Consider the following 20591-nt stretch of genomic DNA (forward strand, 5'->3'; position numbering starts at 1 on the left):
TTGAAGCAGAAAACGGGACGCAGATGGAGGGCAGCGGGGCCAGGCGGACCCTCCGCGCTGCAGGCAACGGTGTACAAAGCCCGACGACACACAGCAGGACAGGCCTGCAGAACCGCCCTCCAGGCCGGCTCTTCCTCCGTGCTCGTCCAGCGGGCCCCATGGGCCGGCAGGACCAGCCATTCTCGCGTCCCCCGTGACAGCGCCGCCCCTGACACCCAGCCTCCACATTTATCCCCCGCTTTCTTCTTCCCTACCTTTGACCCGCGCGCTTTTGGTCTCGAATTTGGTCAGCATCCTTCAGGCCTCCGGCTACAGCGTCGGCTCGGCGGCCCCTGCCACTCCCCGCTGCCCTTCGGCCGCCTCCACGTCAGCGACCCTCCGCCGCAGCCCCGGAAGCGCCTCTAGACACGAACTTCCGGTCTCCGGAGCGCCGGGACACCGAGACGGCGCCTCTGGTAGCCTAGAGAGGCCACTACCCGGGAGGAGGGCAGTGGGGCTTCCGCTCCGCGGAGAGGCAAGATGGCCACGGCTAGGGGCGGCTCTAGACCTGGCCTTGCAAATCCGGGTCTTCTTCTCCTTCTGTCTTTCTGCGTCCTCCTGACAGGTGAGGCCTCTTCGCCCTTGAGCGGGTAAGGGGACCCCTTCGGATCTGCCCAGGCGCGAGCGCCGCCGTCCCCCTTTTGGTCCCTTCTGCCCCTCTGTCCCCCCACCCTGTAAATCCTCTTTCTCTTTCGTTCCCACGACAGACGTTCCCCCTTTGCCTGAACCTGTAGGTCCCTTCCCCACTGCGGCACCTCGGGTCGCTTCCTTGCCTGCTCACCTACAGCCCACTTTGTCTAGTGCCTCATTCCCCTATAGCCCCAGTCACAACGCTCACAACCAAAAGGTACAGGTGTCAAAGTTTAGCTTCCTTCACTGTGTTTAGGACTTTTTTTTTTTTTTTTTTTTTTGGAGATAAGAAACAGCTTCCTCCTGTGGGTGCTGAGTGCGCTTACAATGTAGATCTGTTTCTTCTCTGCTGATTACGCCATAAACCCGTGCCTGATGAGTTTCTTCATCAGTGAAGTGATCAGGCTAGGGTATGGGAACTCCTGGCTGTCCACAGAGTATGAAATGTTGACTCTGGGAACTTGAAGCCTTACATGCGTTTATTTTCTGGTGTATGGCTTTCTAGTTGGTTCAGCCCTGAAATTTGGCACACATGCCTGTGGATAATTATGAATGTGCTTTCCCCCCGCAAATTCACTTTTTTTTTAAGATCCCTAAAGGAGAAGCTGTGGCCACACTGTGGGCACATGCAAATGATTTCCTGGTGTGAGGTTAACTGACAGATTTCTCCCATTTCTGACAAGACTCTTGGGGCACAAAGTCTCAACATCATTTTTTAAATTGTAATCTGCATTCTTAGATCAGCATCCAGGTAATGTGCCTTCAGGACAGGAAAGTGGAAGTATACACACACACACACACACACACACGCAGAAGCTGGCACATCAAAGGATGAACACCTGTCTTTTTGACAAATCCAGTTTCTCTCATCTTCTCCCATACTCCCTTTGTGTGGAATTCATAGCAGTCTTCTGAGGAGCTTAGCTGGGAACTGTGTGGAGCGTTTGTGTGCTCCAATAACATGCCCAAGAAGTGAGGATGGATGCTAATTCCATGTTTCACAGTATGAAATTGAGCAATTTACCCAGTTCATACAGCACGCAAATGTGATGTGATGGAAGCTAGCATCGGAGCCTCTCAACTTGTAACACTTCTTATCTTCTGATCAGGTTTATGCCGTGGAAACTCGGTGGAGAGGAAGATCTACATTCCCTTAAATAAAACAGCCCCCTGTGTCCGGCTGCTCAATGCTACGCATCAGATTGGCTGCCAGTGTGAGTCGGGTGGGGGTCTGTATTTGTGGCCATTGATGTTTCAGTCTGTGCCCTGCATAGGAGTCCTGGCACTCCAATCACGTGTGAGTAGGGGATGATAGAGAAGCAGCGGTGAAACCAGGCGCCATAATTAACAGGCACTAACTTCTAGTAAATGCTGTCATGCCCAAGGGAGAAGTCCTGTGCTCACCATTTTGCAAATTATGAAACTCAGACTTAAAGAGGCACAATAATTTTTGCAAGGTTATTCTCAGGTGAAAGCAGAATTCGAACCCTGGTATTCCAAGTTCTAAGCCAAGACTCTTAATGATTCTACTAGGCTATTTTCCAGAAAAAGGAAGTCTTATAGTCTGTAGAGTCTTGTCATCAACTGCACTCTGCAGTATCTCTTTGGGATCCAGACAACTTCTTCGAAGTAGTAAACTAGGGGCCAGCATTGTGACACTGCAGATAAAGCTGCTGTTTGTAAATTGAGCATCCACATTTGAGTGCCAGTCCAAGTCCTGGCTACCCTGCTTCCAGTCTGGTTCTCTATTAATGTATCTGAGACGGTAGCAGGTGGTAGCCGAAATACTTGAGTGCCAGCAACCTGTTTGGGAGAACAGGGTAGAGTTCCTGGTTCCTGGCTTTGGCCTGGCCTAACCCTGTCTGATGGGTTTGGAAGTGAATCAGTGGGTAGAACATTCTAACAGAAAATAGAATAAATGGGCATAGTTGACAAGCATCATAAGTTTTTTCTGTTTGTCTTTGTTAATAGTAACTGAATGTAAAACATTGAAAATGAAATGTTCAAGTTTGTCTTTATGCTTTGTGGATGTACTCCATTCTCCTCCTCCTGCCCCCCACGAAAGAAAAAAAAAAGGAAAAGAAATTAGGGGATGGCACCATGGTGTGGCAGGCTAAGCCTCTACGTGCAGTGCTGCCATTCCTTGTAGGCACCATTCGGGTCCCGGCTGCTCCGCTTCTGACCAAGCTTCCTTCTGTTGTGGTCATTTGGGGAGTTAACCAGTGGATGTTAAGTCTCTATTTCTCTGTAACTCTGCCTTTCAAATTAAAACATAAATAAATTAAAAAAAGTTCAAAATGTCAGAGGAATAAAAAGTTGTGACCGTGGGGGGGTCCACCGTGGAGGAGGGGCATGGGGAGGGGTGGGGGAGGAACCCCAGAGCCTATGAAACTGTCACATAATGCAAAATAATTAATAAGAAAAAAAAGATGGAAAAAAAAAAGTTGTGACCCAGAGGCTGGCTTCCAGTTCTTCAGTGCCTGAGCTGTAATTTTCAGATATTCTCTTTCATGAATGGTGACTCCATCAGAGAGATGTTTATGTTATAGATATGTTCATTGTCCCATCTTCCTATTAAGGAAACGCTTGTTCAGGTTCCCTGTGGGGATTTTGGACAGGAGAGGTCCAAGCCATCCAGGTCCATTGTGGGCTGAGGTCAGCTTACTGGTCTGGCTGGAACCTAAGTAGAACCTCCAAGGCTAGCGCCCATGCTCTTAGAGTTGCACGCTCACAGCACCCTTTGGCCATGAGTCATCCTGCGGCCTGGGCTTTGAGCGGCCCATGGGAAGCCAAGCAAGAGCCTCTAGAGATTGAAGCCAACTGCCAATACGGAGAGACAAGAGGGGAGGGGCTGGACTCTGGCCGTTTCCTCATTAAGGTCTTGTTTCCTTCTCAGCCTGTTTATTTCTAAGTCTTATTTAATCAAATCTGTCTTGAGCTAGCTACACCCTTTTAGCATGATAAAGGAGAAAAAGACCCAGATTAGGTTTTCTGGCAGTAATAACCTGCTTCTGTGGGACTCTCTGAAGTGGTCAGAGGGAGCTGGAGAGTTCTTTTCCTCACTGCCTCTCTCCTTGCTTCCTTTCCTACTCTGTGACAAGGGAAAGGTGGAAAGCTGCTCCTCATTAAAGACCGGAGAAAGTAAGCACAGCTTAGTTGGTGTAGTGGTCCACTGGGACCCAGGTTGGAATCCAGGGTTTTCAGTCTGTTATCACAGCTTCTATCCTCCCCACAGCTGAAGCTACATTTTCTTACTTGCCGTACCAGTTTTTCCCTTTCCTGTATTCTAAATGCTTTGGCAAGGACTGCTGGTTTTGTCTACCCAGAACATCCAGTGGTATCTGGGTGTTAGCTACAGTTGTTCCAGACTCCACTAGTCCTTCAGCTTCTATTGTTTTCACCATCAAAGTAAATTCAAGTATTTCCTCTATGTAGGCCACAGTTGAGTGTTCTACATGTGAATTCCTAGTTACAGGCATAGAAGCACGATTCTCTTGGCTGGCTGTTTATAAGAAAGAAGCACAGGTGACATGTTTTGAAGATAGAGATAGATTGGGAGATGTGAATTTAGAAAATCTGAGGTAGGGTCTAAGCAGTTGCATTTAAAAAAACTTGCAAGTCAGTCTGTATAGCCAGGTTTGAGAACTGCTCAAAATGATCTGTGAATAACACATCTAGTGTCCAGTGGAAATAAGGATTCCAAGGACACCCAAGGAGGGCTCTGCAGGGTTGCTGGGGGTCTGTAAAATCGGAATCATTCTGGGCATTGAATCACCCATCTCTAGCACAGAGCTTCCCAGGCTTGGTCACATTGTGAGACAAGGAAAATGTTACCTGGCATCCTGGCCGTAACAAAAAGAGGGAAATTCACAGAGCATATTGGGATCCGTCTGCTTGTGCTGCAAGTGACCCAAGGACCCTGGAAACCATCGTTCCGCAGGAAGGAGGCTGACCAGTGTCAGTACATCTCTGACCCACAGATAACCTGTCAGTTGGGAAGCTGTGTGCTACAGACCTCAGATACTGTCTAGCATCGCCTAAAGCTGGGTGCAAACCCATTCCTGAATAGGGCAAAGGAGTGATGATCTCCAGGGATGTCGCCACGAGTGTTTTCACAAAGGAAGATCCAAAGCTAGAGAAAATCAGCCTCGCATATCCCGAAGGAAGTACATGTTGGTGTCGTCTTCTAGAATGTTCTGTAAATAGCTGACTAAGGTTGAGGGAGAGGGACAAGCAAATGAAGATCACAGAGTCTGTCTGGTATTTCATCAGCAAGGGCTCCTAATAGGTTCTCGTCTCCTGTTAACTTGCAGATGGAGCAGGGGCAGTTCGGTCTTTGAGCTCAAGTCCAAAGATGGCTCTGTTCACCCAGATAACGTTCCATCTTTAGCAGTGGAAGACCTGCAGACTCTGGGAGGGTAAACTCAGAAATGCCAACTGTAGGAACTTGAATTCCACCCATTCTGTCCCTGCAGCTTCAATTAGTGGGGACACCGGAGTTATCCATGTCGTGGAGAAGATGGAGGATCTGCAGTGGGTGTTGGCTGATGGTCCCAACCCTCCTTACATGGTTCTGCTAGAAGGCAACCTCTTTACCAGGTAAGACCTGGATGTACCTACTAAGAAAATGCATTCACACAGGAGAAGGCGGAGTGAGACAACAGTGAATGGAAAACTTTCCTTGGTTGCCCCAGTCAGTTCAGGGGAAGGTGCAGGAGTGGTTTTCAGAAGGAACGAGGTTTCATCAAAAGGAATCACCCCAGAGGCCTTAGAAGAAGAGTCCCAGAGTAGGCATGTGGCATACCAATTAAGATATCACTTGGGGGCCTGACGCAGTAGCTTAGTGGCTAAAGTCCTTACTTTGAACATGCTGGGATCCCATATGAGCCTCAGTTCTAATCCCAGCAGCCCCGCTTCCCAACCAGCTCCCTGCTTGTGGCCTGGGAAAGCAGTCAAGGAAAGCCCAAGGCCTTAGGACCCTGCACCTGCGTGAGATACCTGGAGAAAGTTCCTGGCTCCTGGCTTCAGATCAGCTCAGCTCTGGCCATTGCATCTGCTTGGGGAGTGAATCATCAGATGGAAGATCTTCCTCTCTGTCTCTCCTCCTCTCTGTATATCTGACTTTCCAATTAAAAAAAAAAAAATCACTTGGGAGGCCCACATCCTGTATCAAAATGCCTGGCCTCAAGTCTCTGGCCTTGCTTCCTGTTTCCTTCTGCTAATGTACTCGGTGTGAGGCAGTGGATGTTCAGGTGGTTGGGATCCTGCCACCCATGTCGGAGACCCACATTGATTCCTGCCTTCGGCCTCACCCAACCCCAACAGTTGTGGGCATTTGGGGAATGAACTGGCAGATAGAAGATCTCTTATGGTCTCTGCACTTTATAGTTCAACTGGTTAATCCTCCCCTTTCAAATGCTGGAATCCCATTTGGGTGCCAGTTCACGTGCTGGCTGCTCCACTTCCCATCCAGCTCTCTGTTTGTGGCCTGGGAATGGAGTGGAGGATGGTCCAAAGCTGTGGGACCCTGTACCCATTAGGGAAACCAAGAAGAAGTTCCTGGATCGTGGCTCCTAGCTTTGGATCCTGCTCAGGGAGTCTGTCCTCCTTTCTCTCTCTAAATCTGCCTTTCCAATAAAAAATAAATAAATCTTGAAAAGAAAAAGGAAAAAAGAACCACCAGGAGGAAGGAGACATACCTTGGGTCACTCAGGGACAGATTAGATGATCCCTGAGTTCACCTTCGAATCTTGGTCCAGAATTGGAAGTTAGAGACTGAAGAAGGAAGAAACGAGTCAGCCATTCTGAGTCCCTTAGCTCTCCGTTTGTTAGCAACTGGAGGGTGGAGCTCCAAGCTGTCTGGTAATTCCATCTTCCCCTGTTCTAGGGAAACAATGGAAAAGCTGAAGGGCAGAACCAGCCGCATCGCTGGCCTTGCAGTGACCTTGGCCAAGCCCAGTCCCAGCCAAGGCTTCTCTCCTAGTGTGCAGTGCCCAAATGATGGGTTTGGTAAGAACCCCCACTGAATCAGGAAAGCCTGTTGTCACACAAGGCTCAGACTTGCTCCAGTCTCCTGTCTCTGTGAGGGGTGTGTGTGTGCAGATTGTGGGGAACTGACTCCCCGACAAGTGTCACTCTGTCTCTGCCACTCATCCCTTGCCTGCCTTCTCCTGCTTCCCGTCATTCTTTCATGCTCAGCGCCACGATTTGCCAATCTAGGGTTGCTTGATACCAGTGTCTCTGTGTGATGATAGGTTCAGGTCCCCTTCTTTGCATCACTGTCTTCCTTCTGAACCCGTCACCTTTGTCCTTCTCGGGGTCCCTCAGCGCTTCGTGTGTCAGTAGCCCACTCCTCCCTCCCCCTGCCCTCTCCTTCAGGTGTATATTCCAGCTCTTACGGGTCGGAGTTCGCTCATTGCAAAGACAGCCTGTGGAACCAGCTGGGCAATGGCTTGGCTTATGAGGACTTCAGTTTCCCTATATTTCTTCTTGAAGATGAAAATGAAACTAAGGTCATCAAGCAGGTAACACTTGTGTTAGCTCTTAGCAGTTCTGATTGGAAAGCGGGTTATTGGTAGGCTGTGGTGCTGCTCATTCAGTTGTCCCCTATGGAAGATGCCCTGCAACAAGAACCAAGCAGTGCTTTGTCTCAGTTTCCGCTCCTGCTTCCTGCCTGATCTCACAGCCTGAACGGTTTTTGAATGAAACAAATAATAAAGGAAAGGTTAATATGAAGCAAGGTATTTAGCACTGGTGAAGGTTCAGATAAAAAGCATTGGACTACAAGTCAAGAGGTTTGATTTGGGATTATCTGAGGTTCTTTTCTAGTGTGCATCAGTTGGAGCTGACATCTTCCTTGTAACACAAATGGCAGTTAAGAGGCTTGTTTGAAGTTTCATAGTGATTTGATGTCCAAATGGTCATGAATCTTATGTTTGATCTCTAGTTCAATGTTTCTTTTATTAAATCCCACTGGAGCAGTGGCTAGTGATCCACATTTGGCCAGGGCCTTTGGAGTAGGGTGATTTCATCTGCTCCAACCCAGCCATCGAGTCCCTTTCACCTCTTGATGACTTTTTCTCTTGGACCTTGTAGTCCCTGTGGCTGTACCAGGGCAACTATAGCTCAGGAACAGGTGTCTCCCCAAAAGGGAATAGCTTAAAGATGGAGCCCGGCCCTCATCTTTCTGGGACGTAAGGGAGGAGCCCGGCTCTCATCTTTCTGGGAAGTAAGAAGGACCTCCACAGCTAGCTTTTTCAGTGGGGTCCGTCTCCCCTTGCAGTGCTATCATGATCACAACCTGAGTCAGAACGGCTCAGCACCCACCTTCCCGCTGTGTGCCATGCAGCTCTTCTCACACATGCACGCCGTCATCAGCACGGCCACCTGCATGCGGCGCAGCTCCATCCAGAGCTCCTTCAGCATCAACCCAGGTAGGGCAGGTCCAGGCTGGCTGGGGTTGGCAGGGCGCTGGCCAGGGAGGGGCTATGGTCAGGCGGGAGTGGGGCGCATAGGCAGACAGCACTGGGTAGGAGGAACGGAAACAGTTTTGAAGAGTTTCAGCAGATTGGAGCTGAAGTGGATAGCGGCAGGGAGGCCAGCCAGGCCCGGTCAGAGGAGAAGTTGACGCAGAGACCAGAGGGCTTAGAGGATTTCTGTGCAGCTGCCCTCTCCAGTCCCGTTGATGGCTCGCTATGTCCACTCAGAAATCGTCTGCGACCCCCTGTCTGACTACAACGTATGGAGCTTGCTGAAGCCTATAAATACGTCTGGAACACTGGAGCCTGATGACAAGGTTGTGGTGGCTGCCACCCGGGTGAGTGTTGGCCCCTGAACAGGGCAGGCAGCTGGAAAGATTGGATTTCAGAGTTACTGCATCAGGGGGCCTGAGCTGGAGAGGGATCTAGGCCGTGGGGCTTCTGGGCTCTGCTCCTCACCCCAGGACATGTTATGTGCTTTTGGCTTAAATTATGCATATAGGGAGCTTAGACCTCCTTCTAATTTTTCAGTTCTAAGGGATTCCTTCCCTGCCTTCATTCTGCTCTCCCCAGCTGGACAGCCGTTCATTTTTCTGGAATGTGGCCCCGGGTGCCGAGAGCGCTGTCGCCTCCTTCGTCACCCAGCTAGCTGCAGCTGAAGCTTTGCAGAAGGCACAGGATGTGTCCGCTCTGCCCCGCAACGTCATGTTTGTCTTCTTCCAAGGGGTAAGGCTGTTGGAAGGGTGTGGGATGGCAGGGAGGGCAGGGGGAGGACCTGGCACCGGTCCCAAGCTATGGATCGACACAGAGCTTCTGGCTATGTCCTCGTATGTCTCCCCTTCCTCTTTTATTTTGAAACCTTCTGTGCCCCAAATTGACATTATCACTGCTTAGGTTTCTCCTTCTGAGAAAAGCTTTATTTGAGGCATCTTTTCATTTTCATTCTCTGGGTCCCTTTACTGCCACCTCCACCCAGAAGCCTCCTGCTGCCTCGGCCAAGCTCCACCGTGAGGGAGTCACGGCCCTGACTGGGTGGAGGAGGTGGAGAGTCGAGGAGTGGGCACAGAGCAGCTGTGGGTCACCTTGGGCCCTTAGTAAGGCTGTTTTCTCTATCTCTGGGCTCCGGAAGTCCTGTGATGTGCCCATGTGAGGGCTAGTCGCAGCTGGGAGGCGGGGCAGGGTGGAGGGAGAGGAGGGGCCCGTCAGGTGACTAGGAGCTGACTAAGAGCTGGGAGGTCCTGAGACAGTAGCCTTCCTGCCCACAGCTTTGATGGGCAGGCCTTCCTTAGGACTGCTGTGACCATCTGGATTTTCTGTTTCCTTCCTCACCCGTGCCCACACCTCAGGAAACCTTTGACTACATTGGCAGCTCTAGAATGGTGTACGATATGGAGAAGGGCAAGTTTCCTGTGCCGTTGGAGAACATCGCCTCGTTTGTGGAGCTGGGCCAGGTGTGTTCACAGCTACTCCCTCTGTCATTGCGTTGTGCTTCCTTCAGGTGCCAGCACCTCATCCCTCAGTGGCCTTCAAATGGCCTTCGCCCAGGTAAGGGCTGGAACAGGAGACTGATGGCTGCTGCTTGGTCTGCCCCACAGGTGGCCTTGAGGACCTCGTTAGAGCTGTGGATGCACACAGACCCCATGTCTCAGACCAATGAGTCTGTGAAGGCCCAGGTAAGCAGAGCATCCCTCCACATCTCCCTCTTCAGCAGCTCAGAATACGGAGCCCACCTCCTCCCCTCTGCCCTTTCCTCCCCAATCCCCTGAGCCTGTGAAATGGGATTAGATTGAGTGTTGGTAAAGGATGAACACCATAGCCGTTACTACTGGTTAGGAAGAATCAGCGAGTCCAGTGGTTTCCCGGATGAGTAGTTCTCTGATGCCTTGGTGCCTCGCAGACAGCCGCTGCCCAGCAAGGAGAGCTGATGACCAGCTTGCTTCTGTCCTTGCTGCTGCACAGATCCAGTTGTCAAGGCTGCCCTGCAGGAGCACTGGCTGTGTCAGATGCCCTACACAAATCACTTCCACTTCCTCATTCCCATGTCCAGCTCAAGGCCTGCTTTTGTTCACCTGAAGTCCTTCCACTTCAGCCTTCAGTGTCGTCCCTGCCCTGCCCTCCTGTAGCACTCAGAAGATTTGCGTCCAGAAGATGATTTTGCATTGGGTTTTGTTTTTGTTTTGTTTTTGCCTCTTCCCATTCCATGTAACAAACGTCAGTAAAGCAGCTGCTAAGGAGAAGGCAGAGTCCCAAGACGGGGGCGTCCACCTATAAATGTGGAAAAGCATAGGCCTCCTCTTTAGGCCCTAATCTTTTAGTTCTGAAAAGAATGGTAGGAGCTGCAAGAAGAATCGGAGAGCCTTGGTTCCCAAAAAGGCTTGGGAGGTGCAGGTCGAGAAGAGCATGGGGTAGATCCCCAAACAGACCTCCCGACTGCTGGTCTGCCCCCTTCCCCCAGGTAGAGGAGCTCCTGGCCACGCTGGAGAGGACTGGTGCTGGTGTCCCCGAGGTCATCCTCAGGAGGCTGAATCAGTCCCAGGCCCTCCCGCCATCTTCATTGCAGCGATTCCTTCGAGCTCGAAACATCTCCGGTGTTGTTCTGACTGACTACTCTGATGCCTTCCATAACAAGTAGGAATCTGGCCCCGTGTGCTCTTCATGTTCTGAGAGAGTTTGTTCTGCAGACTGTCCCCACTCCAACCCCGTGCAAAGTCTGCAGTCAGTGTTCTTGGCTCTGTGGCCTGTTGGTAGAAGAGCGGACCTCCTCAGTCTCAGAGCACCATCCTGCCTGTTAGCTCCACTTCTGCCTCCCTCAAGCTCTCTTGGGACCTAAGTTCCCCAGGGCTGCCAGCAGAGGGCATTGTCTCCAACAAGAGCCCCAGGGAAGCAAGCTGGTGGTTCTTTGGCTAGAGGATGGAGAGCAGTCCCTGGTGCCACAAATGCTGTTTATGCTGTGTGAACTCTCAACCTGTTGCCACCATTGTAGAAGGTGCATGATGTGGCACATAAACACACCCTGCTATGGAGGGGAGGCCCAGAGATCAGAAGTGGGGCACTGTCATCTCTCTCCTGTTCTGTGGTACCCTTAGCTTGTGCCTAACCTGAAGCCTGGGTTAGGAGGGAACGTCATGCTCGGGTTGGATTGCTGAGTCCCCTCACCTCCTTGGGGCCAAATGATTTTCTGAAACTAAAAAACGCTTTAGCTGCAGTCCTGTAACTCCAGCCGAGTAGCACGTTTTCCTTCATTCGGGGGAGTGACGGTCACAGTGGTTAGGGTCAGGTCTCCTGTGCACCGTTTTAGGGTAAGGGATGATTCATTTGCACAAGTTTGGAACTTGATCCTGTGACTGACTTAGCTCGGTGAGGGACAAGGATCTGTCAACGGTCAAGGCTGGGAGCTCTCCTGTGACCTATGACCTGTCTCCTTGGGGATCCCAAAGGATTATCACAGTGACTCCATCCAGTGTATGCCTTAAATATCTGTGAGCAGAGCTCATCCTAACACTGGTCAGTCCCCCACCCCCTGCTGCTGGCTAGCATCAATGTCAATGTTCGTGGGCACAGTTGTACAGCTGACCAGCTGTGTGTCAGAGTTCTCTGAAATGCAGATTGGCCAGCCTCCTGCATCACCTGCCCAGATCATATTGGAAGAATCCCTCGTGTTGAAAGACCTCAGTCCATTTATCATCTTGACCTTGTCTGTCAGGAAAGGCTTTGTGCTTCCCCAACCACTCCCTCCCTTCCTCCTGTCATTTTCCAAGTCTTCTCCCTGATGTTCTCGCTCTGCTTGCCCGTGGATGGTAAAAAGTAAGATGTCACATTCCTACATCAGAGGCAGTTGAGTAGCAAACGGGGCAGGGGCCATGGCTGAGCGAAGCCAAGGTCCATGCCGACTTTCCCGACAGATACTACCAGAGCGTTTACGACACTGCTGAGAACATTCATGTGGTCTATCCCGAGGGCCAGAGCCCTGAAGAGGAACTCAACTTTGTGACGGACACCGCCAAGGTAGCCCTGACCTTCAGCTGCGTGGGAGCACGGAGAATACAGGGAGGCTGGCGAGAAGGATCGCGTTTGAGAATGGATGAGACATACCTCCATTCAGCCCCATTCTTCTCCTACCGCAGGCCCTGGCAAACGTGGCCACGGTGCTAGCACGTGCCCTATATGAGCTTGCAGGAGGAACCAACTTCACCAACACCATCCAGGCTGATCCCCAAACGGTAAGAACAGGTGGGCCCTAGCTCTTTTCCACACAGCAGCTTGCTCCCGTCCTTCCTACCCCTTAGCTATCCACCCTCTCCAACCCTGAACTTGCTTGGGTACACCTCACACTCCAGGCAGCTGTTGAACAGATTGTGCTTATACCTTCAGCCCACTCCTATCTTCCAGCCCTAGTCCAACTGGCCAGCCTGCTTCCTGCCCCCGCACTGGACCTCCACTCAGAATTCTTTCCCTGAGGTCCCTCCAAGTCCCAGGGATTTTTCTTGTTGCTGTTCCAATCCTAGGTCACCCGCCTGCTCTATGGGTTTCTGATTAGAGCCAACAACTCCTGGTTCCAGTCCATCCTCAGGCACGACCTGCGGTCCTACTTGAGTAAGTATCTGGTATGCAGACAGGACCCTCAGCCAAGGAAAGGAATAGAGGAAAAATCATCATTTAAGTTTAACCATTACTGCTTTTTTTCTGTGCTCTCCCCCCACTTCGTTTCCTCTTTCTTGTAATGTTTGTTGGCTCATTTTCTCTTAACTCTCCCTTTTCTGGCTCCTGCCAATCTTGGACTTTTCTTGTTTCTGTGTACCCTTCCTACCTTCCACCCACCGGACTCCTCCTTCCTCTTGGTCCACAATCAGGTGACAGCCCTCTTCAACATTACATTGCGGTCTCCAGCCCCACCAACACCACCTACATTGTGCAATATGCCTTGGCAAATTTGACCGGCCAGGTGATGAACCTCACCCGGGAGCAGTGCCAGGACCCAAGTAAAGTCCCAAGTGAAAACAAGGATGTGAGTGTTGGTGGGTGTCGGAGCTGCCCCTTCTCGGGCCCCTTGTCTTGGAAAAAGCTAGCAGACCTCTTGTTCCTGGGTAAACTGGGGGAGTGGTCTGGACAGGTGGAGACGCAGCTGTTTGAACTTGAGTATGGAAGAGGCAGTAGGCTGGGTGGAAACAAACTGTCCAAATGGTTTCTTGCTGATGGTTGGCTTGGTTGGTTGGAGCACAGTGCAGGCTAAAGGTGCAGGGGCAGGTGAGCAGAGGATGGCGTCAGCCCATGCCATGCCCCTCCTCCTCCGCAGCTATATGAGTACTCCTGGGTTCAGGGCCCTCTGAATTCCAACAAGACGGAGCGGCTCCCTCACTGTGTGCGCTCCACGGTACGGTTGTCCAGGGCCTTGTCCCCTGCCTTCGAGCTGAGTCAGTGGAGTTCCACGGAGTACTCCACGTGGACTGAGAGCCGCTGGAAAGATATCCATGCCCGGATATTTCTCATCGCCAGCAAAGAACTTGAGGTGAGTGGCTGCAGGTGCGACAGATGGCGCAAACCTGCTTAACCTCTTCTTATGTCTCTTATCTCATGTCCGCATCCCTTTACCTCAGATTTGCATGAAAACCTGCGGCAGATCTGTCCCTGGTCAGCCAGACTGTCCCAGTGGGGAGGGTTTCTTGCTGATGGTTGGTGTTTCCATTCATTCTGGGGAAACCCTGTGGATCCTAGAAGTTCTTCCAAAGCTGTGGGCCCTACTTTCAAAATGCTTAACAGCTAAAGTATACAAGGTAGATACAGGAACAGAGACATTTTGCCTTCCAGTGGAGAGACTCTAAGTTGTCTATGATTTTCCCCTATGTGGTGCCTGAAGCCAGCACAGATCCCCCTGTATACCAACCCCAAACAACAGCCTGACACAGTCGCACACCCTAAGAACACTGCTCTCCTCCCCTCCTCCGCCCTGTAGCTCCTCACCCTGATGGTGGGCTTTGGCATCCTCGCCTTCTCTCTCATTGTCACCTACTGCATCAACGCCAAAGCCGACATCCTTTTCATCGCTCCCCGTGAGCCAGGAGCTGTGTCGTACTGAGGAAGATGGAAGCACATCCCATCAGCTCTGCACTTCACTTCCAAGCTCATCTGTCCCACTGGGACACAAACCACTAGTTTGTCACTGGACCCTCTCTGAGCCTGCCTCAGACTGGGATTAACAGACTGGAACTGTCCAGAAGTGACAGGGAGAAAGAAACAAGTCGCCTCTACATCTCCCTCTCTCCCTCTCCCCCTTCTCTTCCTCTTCTTCCTCCCCTTTCCTCTCTCCCCCGTCCCCCTCCTCATGCTCTCCTCCTTTTCTATACCCATCCGATTCTGGGGTTACTTAGAGGAGCTAAGTGCTTCTGTTAAACTCCCCACTCACCCACCCTAATTTGCCACCCTTCAGGATCCCTCTCCTCTTCCCATCCTGCCTTGTACCTTCTCTGCTCCCCACCCCATCCCCTGTACACGGCCACCTTCTACACCGGGAAGAAGGACCTGAAGGGTTGGATGTCAGAATGGAGCCATGGTAAAGCCCTGTGAAGGAAGACTGGGGCTGCAGTGGAGGGACTGTGGGCTGCGCATGCTCGTCCCCACCACCCTCTCTCCAGGGTCTCAGCTGGCACATTAGGGTGGGTATCCCACCTCCGGCACACAGTGCTTGGTTGGTCTTTTTATTAAGCTGTAATATCTATTTTTATTGTTTTCTCTTTCCTTTTTTTTTTGTAAATATATAAATAGGGGGATTCATTAAAACAGGTTATCCCATCTGACTTGTACTGTGACTGGTTCCTCTCCCCAGACCACCTTATTCAGTGAGCCAAGACCTGAAGTCATGGAACTCTTGCCTTTCATGCTATCTTCTTGGGCTCCCAAGGACCAAGAGGAAGGTTGGGTGAGAAACAGTGAAAGTCCTGAAAGAAGAACTCTTGGCGAGCCCTGGCTCCCTCTTCTAAGGCCAGCATTAGCACGGTCCTTCCACTGGGAAATATGGTGTTTCATTACTCACTGCCTACCCTGAGCAACTCACGGTTAGTTAGGGTGGGGGAAGGGCCAGATCCACCCACAGCCGGTGCGATCCACTGCAATAGATGGCACCACTATGGCATGCCCAGGGTATTATGGTAGCAGAGGCATCCAGGTCAGTGGAGGTAGCTCTGGAGTTGGAATTGAAGACATTCACCAGGTGCAGAAGCAGGGTCAGGTGGTATGAAAAGATGAGTTCCAGTGTGCCAGAGCCACATGTGCCTCAGCAGGAGGTGAGGCTGGGGCCAGGAGACAGAGGTTCCTGGGTGACATGCTTAGGACCCCTGGCTTTCTGTCAAGGGTAGGTGGGCCTTTGCTTTCTGACTGTTTCAGAAAGCAGCTCATGTTCGTGGAGAAGCTCTGATTCCCCGGGTCCTTGTGCAGGCAGAATTTTGGACTGGAGCAGAGCTGGTGGGAGATCTTGGGCAATGGCTGAGTCAGTGGAGGGAAAAGCGGCAGCCAGAATGGCAGGCTAAGGCCAGCCATCTCCCCACTGCCAGCGAAGTGGCTGGTGTGGGCATGGGCCTGAAGGCTGGGCCCTGCAAAGGATTTGCTATCCCCACATACCCCAACCCTCCTCTTAGTTCCCTGCCTGGGTGATTGCCCTTTTGCACCACTGCTGAGGGGAGATTGTTTTCTAGGTTTCTCTCCAAGCTCCCTCAGGAATGGTGGGGAGCTGGGTTTGGGGCTCTGAGATATGGGAATACACCCTGCTGCTCCCCCCACCCCGCCCTCCCAGTTGGAGCCAGAGAAGCTGCGCTGGCGGGCTTTGAGCGCAGCTGCCTCCATTGCCTGGGCCGGCTCCGCGCCTCCCTTGGCCAACAGGTCTCCCAGCGGACAGAACAGTAAACTCCCTCATCCTGCTGGCAGCTTCGGGAGGCAGGGAAGTGGCTGGCTCCCAGTGAGGGGGCTGAACTGGGGAGCAGAGGCTTGTGCACAATCAGAACGAGGAGCATGGGAGGCAGGACTTGAATACCACAGCCTGTTCTGCCTCGAGAAGAATCCTAAACACAGGGCCGTCTGTCCTCCATGACATCTCTCCCTCCAATCCTTCTCCAGGAACACGTGGCCTTCTGTGGCCCCTGGAAAGGCTAGCTCTGTGAAAGAAGCACAACGCCCTTAGAGGACCCCACTGGGACTCCGAAGCAGCTCCCTCACCCAGGAGACCATGGTCTGACTCCTTAACCAGCTACCTCCTATGCCCCAGAGACCATGTGTTGAGTGGCTGGCTTAGAGCTTGGCCATCCGTTTACTTTCCTCTCCTTCCTTTAGCCAGACATTGTTCAGTCCTGTCACCTCCAAGGGATTCCTTTCTTGTCTGCTTCTGCTGGCTGGCTGTTGTCTCTGCACCTTCTCATCCAGCCCAGGCAGAGTTGGGAAGCTGACTCATCCTGTGTGCGTGACCCAGCCTGTCTCTGTTGGTGGCACCTCATCCCTCAAGCCTTAGCTCTAAAGCCTTCCCCGCTAGCTGGTGCCTCTTCCACAGCTGATTTGAGTAAAGGGGTTTGCTCCTTTCTCTTACCCATAACTGGATCACTGCTCCCAAAGGCACAATCTGGGAGGAGGTGTTTTTTGTTTATTTGTTTAATGTGGTGTCTGCTGTTCTGTGCTGGGTTCTCACCTTATTTCTCATGCTTGGAGGAAGCATGAGGATCTTAGAAGTCGTTCTATGTGGTCTAACTCATTTGACGGATGGAGAAACAGGAGCCCAGAGGAGAGATGTGGCTCACCCAAGGTAAGCAAGTGAGGGTCTGGGCTGCGGCTGGAACGTTCCTGACATCTGCACAGGCAGCCACAGCAGTAATAAACATTTGTTGAGTATGGCCATGGGCGGACATTCTGTCCCAGCATCATAAAACAATAAGAGATACATGGCTTTCCATTAGAGACTCTGGGTCTGGGGTCTAAATGTGGTATTACACAAGATCAGTAACCTGGTGAGACCACGTGTGTGTGTGTGTGTTCCACACAAAATTGGTATCCTAAACAGGTTCTGTCCAAATTTTACAGGATGGAGGGATTGTTTTCAGTGGGTGATGATAGTACGGGAGAGCACCACTAAGGTTGTTTGGCCTTGAAAGTGGCTTTCTCTGTGGGCCTCAGTATAACATTGGCCTTGAGGCTGAGACCAGTGATGCTGTCTGTGGGTTTGGCTCTGTGCAGGCAAAGACTGTGTTGGTAGCCTCTTCCCTTTTATTAAACCCTTCAGGGCAGGGGTGATTTGAAAAGGACTGATCGATTCATTAACTCAGAGTCAACTCCAGGGAGAGAGGCGTGAGGGGCACCGTTGCCCTCTAACCCGGGGCAGTAGGATTTGGGGAAATCATGACACCGCATCCTATAAAACATCCTGTCCAGTATTCAGCAGCTTGGCCTTGAGGACATGCTGGCTGGAGTTGCTAAGTTTGGAGAAGCAGACACAAGTGCCTTGGAGGGCTGGGCTCTGCACAGGCCTCAGGTTGGGTTTTCCTGTCTTGAACCGAAGCTCCCATGCTCCTGTTGTATAGGACAGCAGCTGTGGCCCCTGTCCCCAACCTGGGTGGGGGTCATCTCAGGAGGCCCAAAGAGCAGCCATTGGTCTGATATGATGCAAGCATGAGCCAGTGTTACCAGCCCCAGGTCCCTGGCTGGTGCTTGGGGGCTGTGGGCTGGGACCCCAGGGTCCCTGACTTTTCCCCTGACTCACAACAGAGAAGTTAGGAAAACTGCAGGATCCGGAGAAAGTACTTAGAGGACACTAGGCAGGGGGATTCATAGCAAGGTTGAAGGAGGAAAGGGAGTGGAGAGAGCTGAGCCTGAGGGGAGAAAGGCCAGCCGGGTGTGGCCAGGAGGGGAGTAGGCCCGGAGCTGGTAGTGACAGATGGGTGGACACAAAGAGGAGAGCTTCAGGGAAGACAGATGGATGGGGGAGGGAGGAGGAGAAGCTGGGGGCGGGGGCGGTACAGTGGTTGGAGGCCTAATGAGATTGGAGATGGGCTCCCGGCAGAGAAGAGGTGAGTGGAGAGGCAAGAAGAAAGGGGCGGCTGCCTGAGGAGACAAAGGCCATGAGGCCTGGGGGGCGGGGGGGGGGGCCCTGGGCCAGAGGGCTCGGGGGCTGGCGCTGAGATGGGGCTTCCCGCTGCGCTGGCAGCAGAGAGAGTGACAGATTGTGTCGTTAGCCAGAGTGGAGACCCGCTGTCCCCTTCCAGAGGCGCAGCGAGGTGGAGGCAAAGACAGACTGACGGACAAGAGCAAAGTTCCAGGAGGAAGAGGATGGAAGACATACGGCCGCTGTCCACCAACACCACAACCCCTTGCCCAGCTTCCTCCTGCTGCACAGCTCCTATGACCCTAGACAGGGCCAGCTGGCCAAACAAAATAACCCTCCAGCCCCCGGCCACTCCCAGAGAGGGTCAGGCGGTGTGGCACAGTGAGGGTTAACTCCGTCTGCTCTCCCTGCCAGCCGCTTGCCTGGTTTGGTCCCCAGGGCTCCCCACATATGTCACCCCCTCTCCTGCCAAACCCACTGCTTCCCCAGCTCCTCCAGGCCCTCCCCCACCCTCAAGGACTAGGCCCAAGCTCCTGTGTCTTCCCTGACCATCAAACGCCACTCCTCCCTGCACCAGTCCACCTTGACGGACTGTGCCAACATAGATTTGTGAATGGCAAGCTGAAGAAGTGAATGTCCATAAAATGTTGTAAGAAATCATGAAGCCACCCTCATTCCTTCCTGTTCCTCCCCATCACACCCTGCTCCTTCGTCCTTGCTAGCAAAAACCTCTCCACACACGTCCCAGGGTGCTGCTTCTGCCGCAGGATCCAGGCTGGCAGCTCCCCCCAAGAGCCCTCAACCATGATGTCCCCCATTTGGCATGCAGAGGGTTTCTAGCCACCTTCATCACGGCATGGATGCGGGATTGGGAAACACACTTGGCTTTACCCAGCACAGTCACAGGCTGTGTTGTCACGGGGTCCCAAGGCCCTGCAACATCATGCCTACTTGACTGGTGATAGAGTAAGACCCAGTCAAGGTTAAGTGACTTGTAAGGTTGTCTGTGCTTGGAGCAGCCTAACTGACCCAGGTTTCCTCATCCCGTGCTTTGAGAGTGTCCTTTCTTGCTGTCCTCCATAAGAGCAAAGCCAGATCTCTAAATGAACCTTGGACCTGGTCCCCTCTGGCAGAACAGGAGGAAGTGGTCCCTGGCACACCTACCTTCCTTTCCCAGCAAACCTCAGCTTACATTGGGGACATCCCAGACTGGCTGCTTCAGAGCTGGAGGTTGTGAGCTGGGGCACCTTGACTAAAAGCCCCCACTGAGGCAGGTGGGCTTGGCTCCTTCAGTCTTGCTCCATTCCACCCTCTGCCCCGGCCCCAGCCCCAGATTTCTTTCTGTTTCCAGGGTCTTTCTGGGTTCTGCTTCTGTTTTACTCAGTGCTTGCTACCTTTTGGGATCTAGTTTTCCATCTCAATCCCTGGCCTTTTTTTCTGTTTCCTCCTTTCTGTCTGCTGTTTCCCTCCCCATGCTGGTCTGTATGTCTTCACTTGTCTTAGGATCTTCCTCAGGGCTCTTCTGGCCCTGGATAGCTGGGTTTTCTCCCTGTCGGGACCCACCCCGGTCTGTGTTTTCCTAACCATCCTCCTCTTCAAGTCTCTCCCCCACCTCTCTGTCTTGTCCATACCTTACCCCTCGGCGTCTTCCACAAAGCTTTGGTAACCTGGCAGTTCTGCCCCATCCTCTGTTTATTGTTATTTTTAAATGTCTGTCTCCCTGTGTCTCCATCTTTTTGTGACTGTGTCTTCTCCTTCCCTCGGGCCTGTTACTCCACCGCTGTGATTTCCCTTGTCCTTTTTCTTTCTCCATATTTCTGCCCCTGCCTCTCCCTGCTCTTCCCTCCATTTCCGTTCTCCCTCTCCTGTTCGCATCTCTCCTCTCTCCCGTGGCACTCTCTCCTGAGTCCCCCCAGTCTCCCAATTTCTTGGATGGGTAGGAGGGCAGAAGGATGGGGAGGTAGGACTGTTGTTGCTGGGGGCTCATTAGGAAGAGATTGGTTTTTAATCAGCGCCATGGCAATGATGATGCAAGAACTGAGATGCCACCTGATCCCCTGCCCCTCTCTAGCCCCCCTCCTCAGGCCTCCTTTCCCCTCCAGCTCAGCCCATCTGCTGGCGCCTGGGCACCTGTCTGGGCCTGCCCAGGTGGGAGTTGGCACCTCCCAGACCTGGGGGTGGGGGAGGGAGGGAGCTTGGGGAAGAATTATGGGACTCCTCAGGGAATGCCTCACTCTGGAGAAAGCCCAAAAAAGGTTGATCAGCAACAGGGAAATGGCAAATACTTCCAACAACCTGAAGGCTGGCCATGCTTCCTGCTAGTGTTCTAGGCCGTTGGCAGCATTATCTCATTCTTTGCCATGACAACTTCA

At 52.3% G+C, this 20591-nt stretch overlaps 2 protein-coding genes across 2 annotated transcripts in view; one reads left to right on the top strand and one right to left on the bottom strand.

The window, feature by feature from the left end:
* Positions 1–387, bottom strand: part of COPA (COPI coat complex subunit alpha) — a 48110-nt gene extending 47723 nt beyond the window's left edge. The window contains exon 1 of the mRNA XM_004589084.3: positions 255–387. Within this exon, the coding sequence (XP_004589141.1) occupies positions 255–294 (40 nt within the window). The 5' untranslated portion in view covers positions 295–387. The remainder of the gene's footprint in view (positions 1–254) is intronic.
* Positions 367–14938, top strand: NCSTN (nicastrin). The gene is made up of 17 exons (XM_004589085.4): positions 367–604; positions 1779–1883; positions 5145–5268; positions 6557–6678; positions 7048–7193; positions 7952–8102; positions 8376–8485; positions 8721–8873; positions 9494–9598; positions 9743–9820; positions 10603–10775; positions 12050–12152; positions 12272–12367; positions 12653–12740; positions 12998–13152; positions 13441–13653; positions 14098–14938. Exons 1-17 carry the CDS (start codon positions 520–522, stop codon positions 14218–14220), a joined length of 2130 nt encoding a protein of 709 aa, XP_004589142.2. The 5' UTR covers positions 367–519; the 3' UTR covers positions 14221–14938.
* Positions 14939–20591: the final 5653 nt, after the last annotated feature.

Source organism: Ochotona princeps, chromosome 2 (assembly GCF_030435755.1).
Source record: "Ochotona princeps isolate mOchPri1 chromosome 2, mOchPri1.hap1, whole genome shotgun sequence".
NCBI classification, from domain to species: Eukaryota; Metazoa; Chordata; class Mammalia; order Lagomorpha; family Ochotonidae; genus Ochotona; species Ochotona princeps.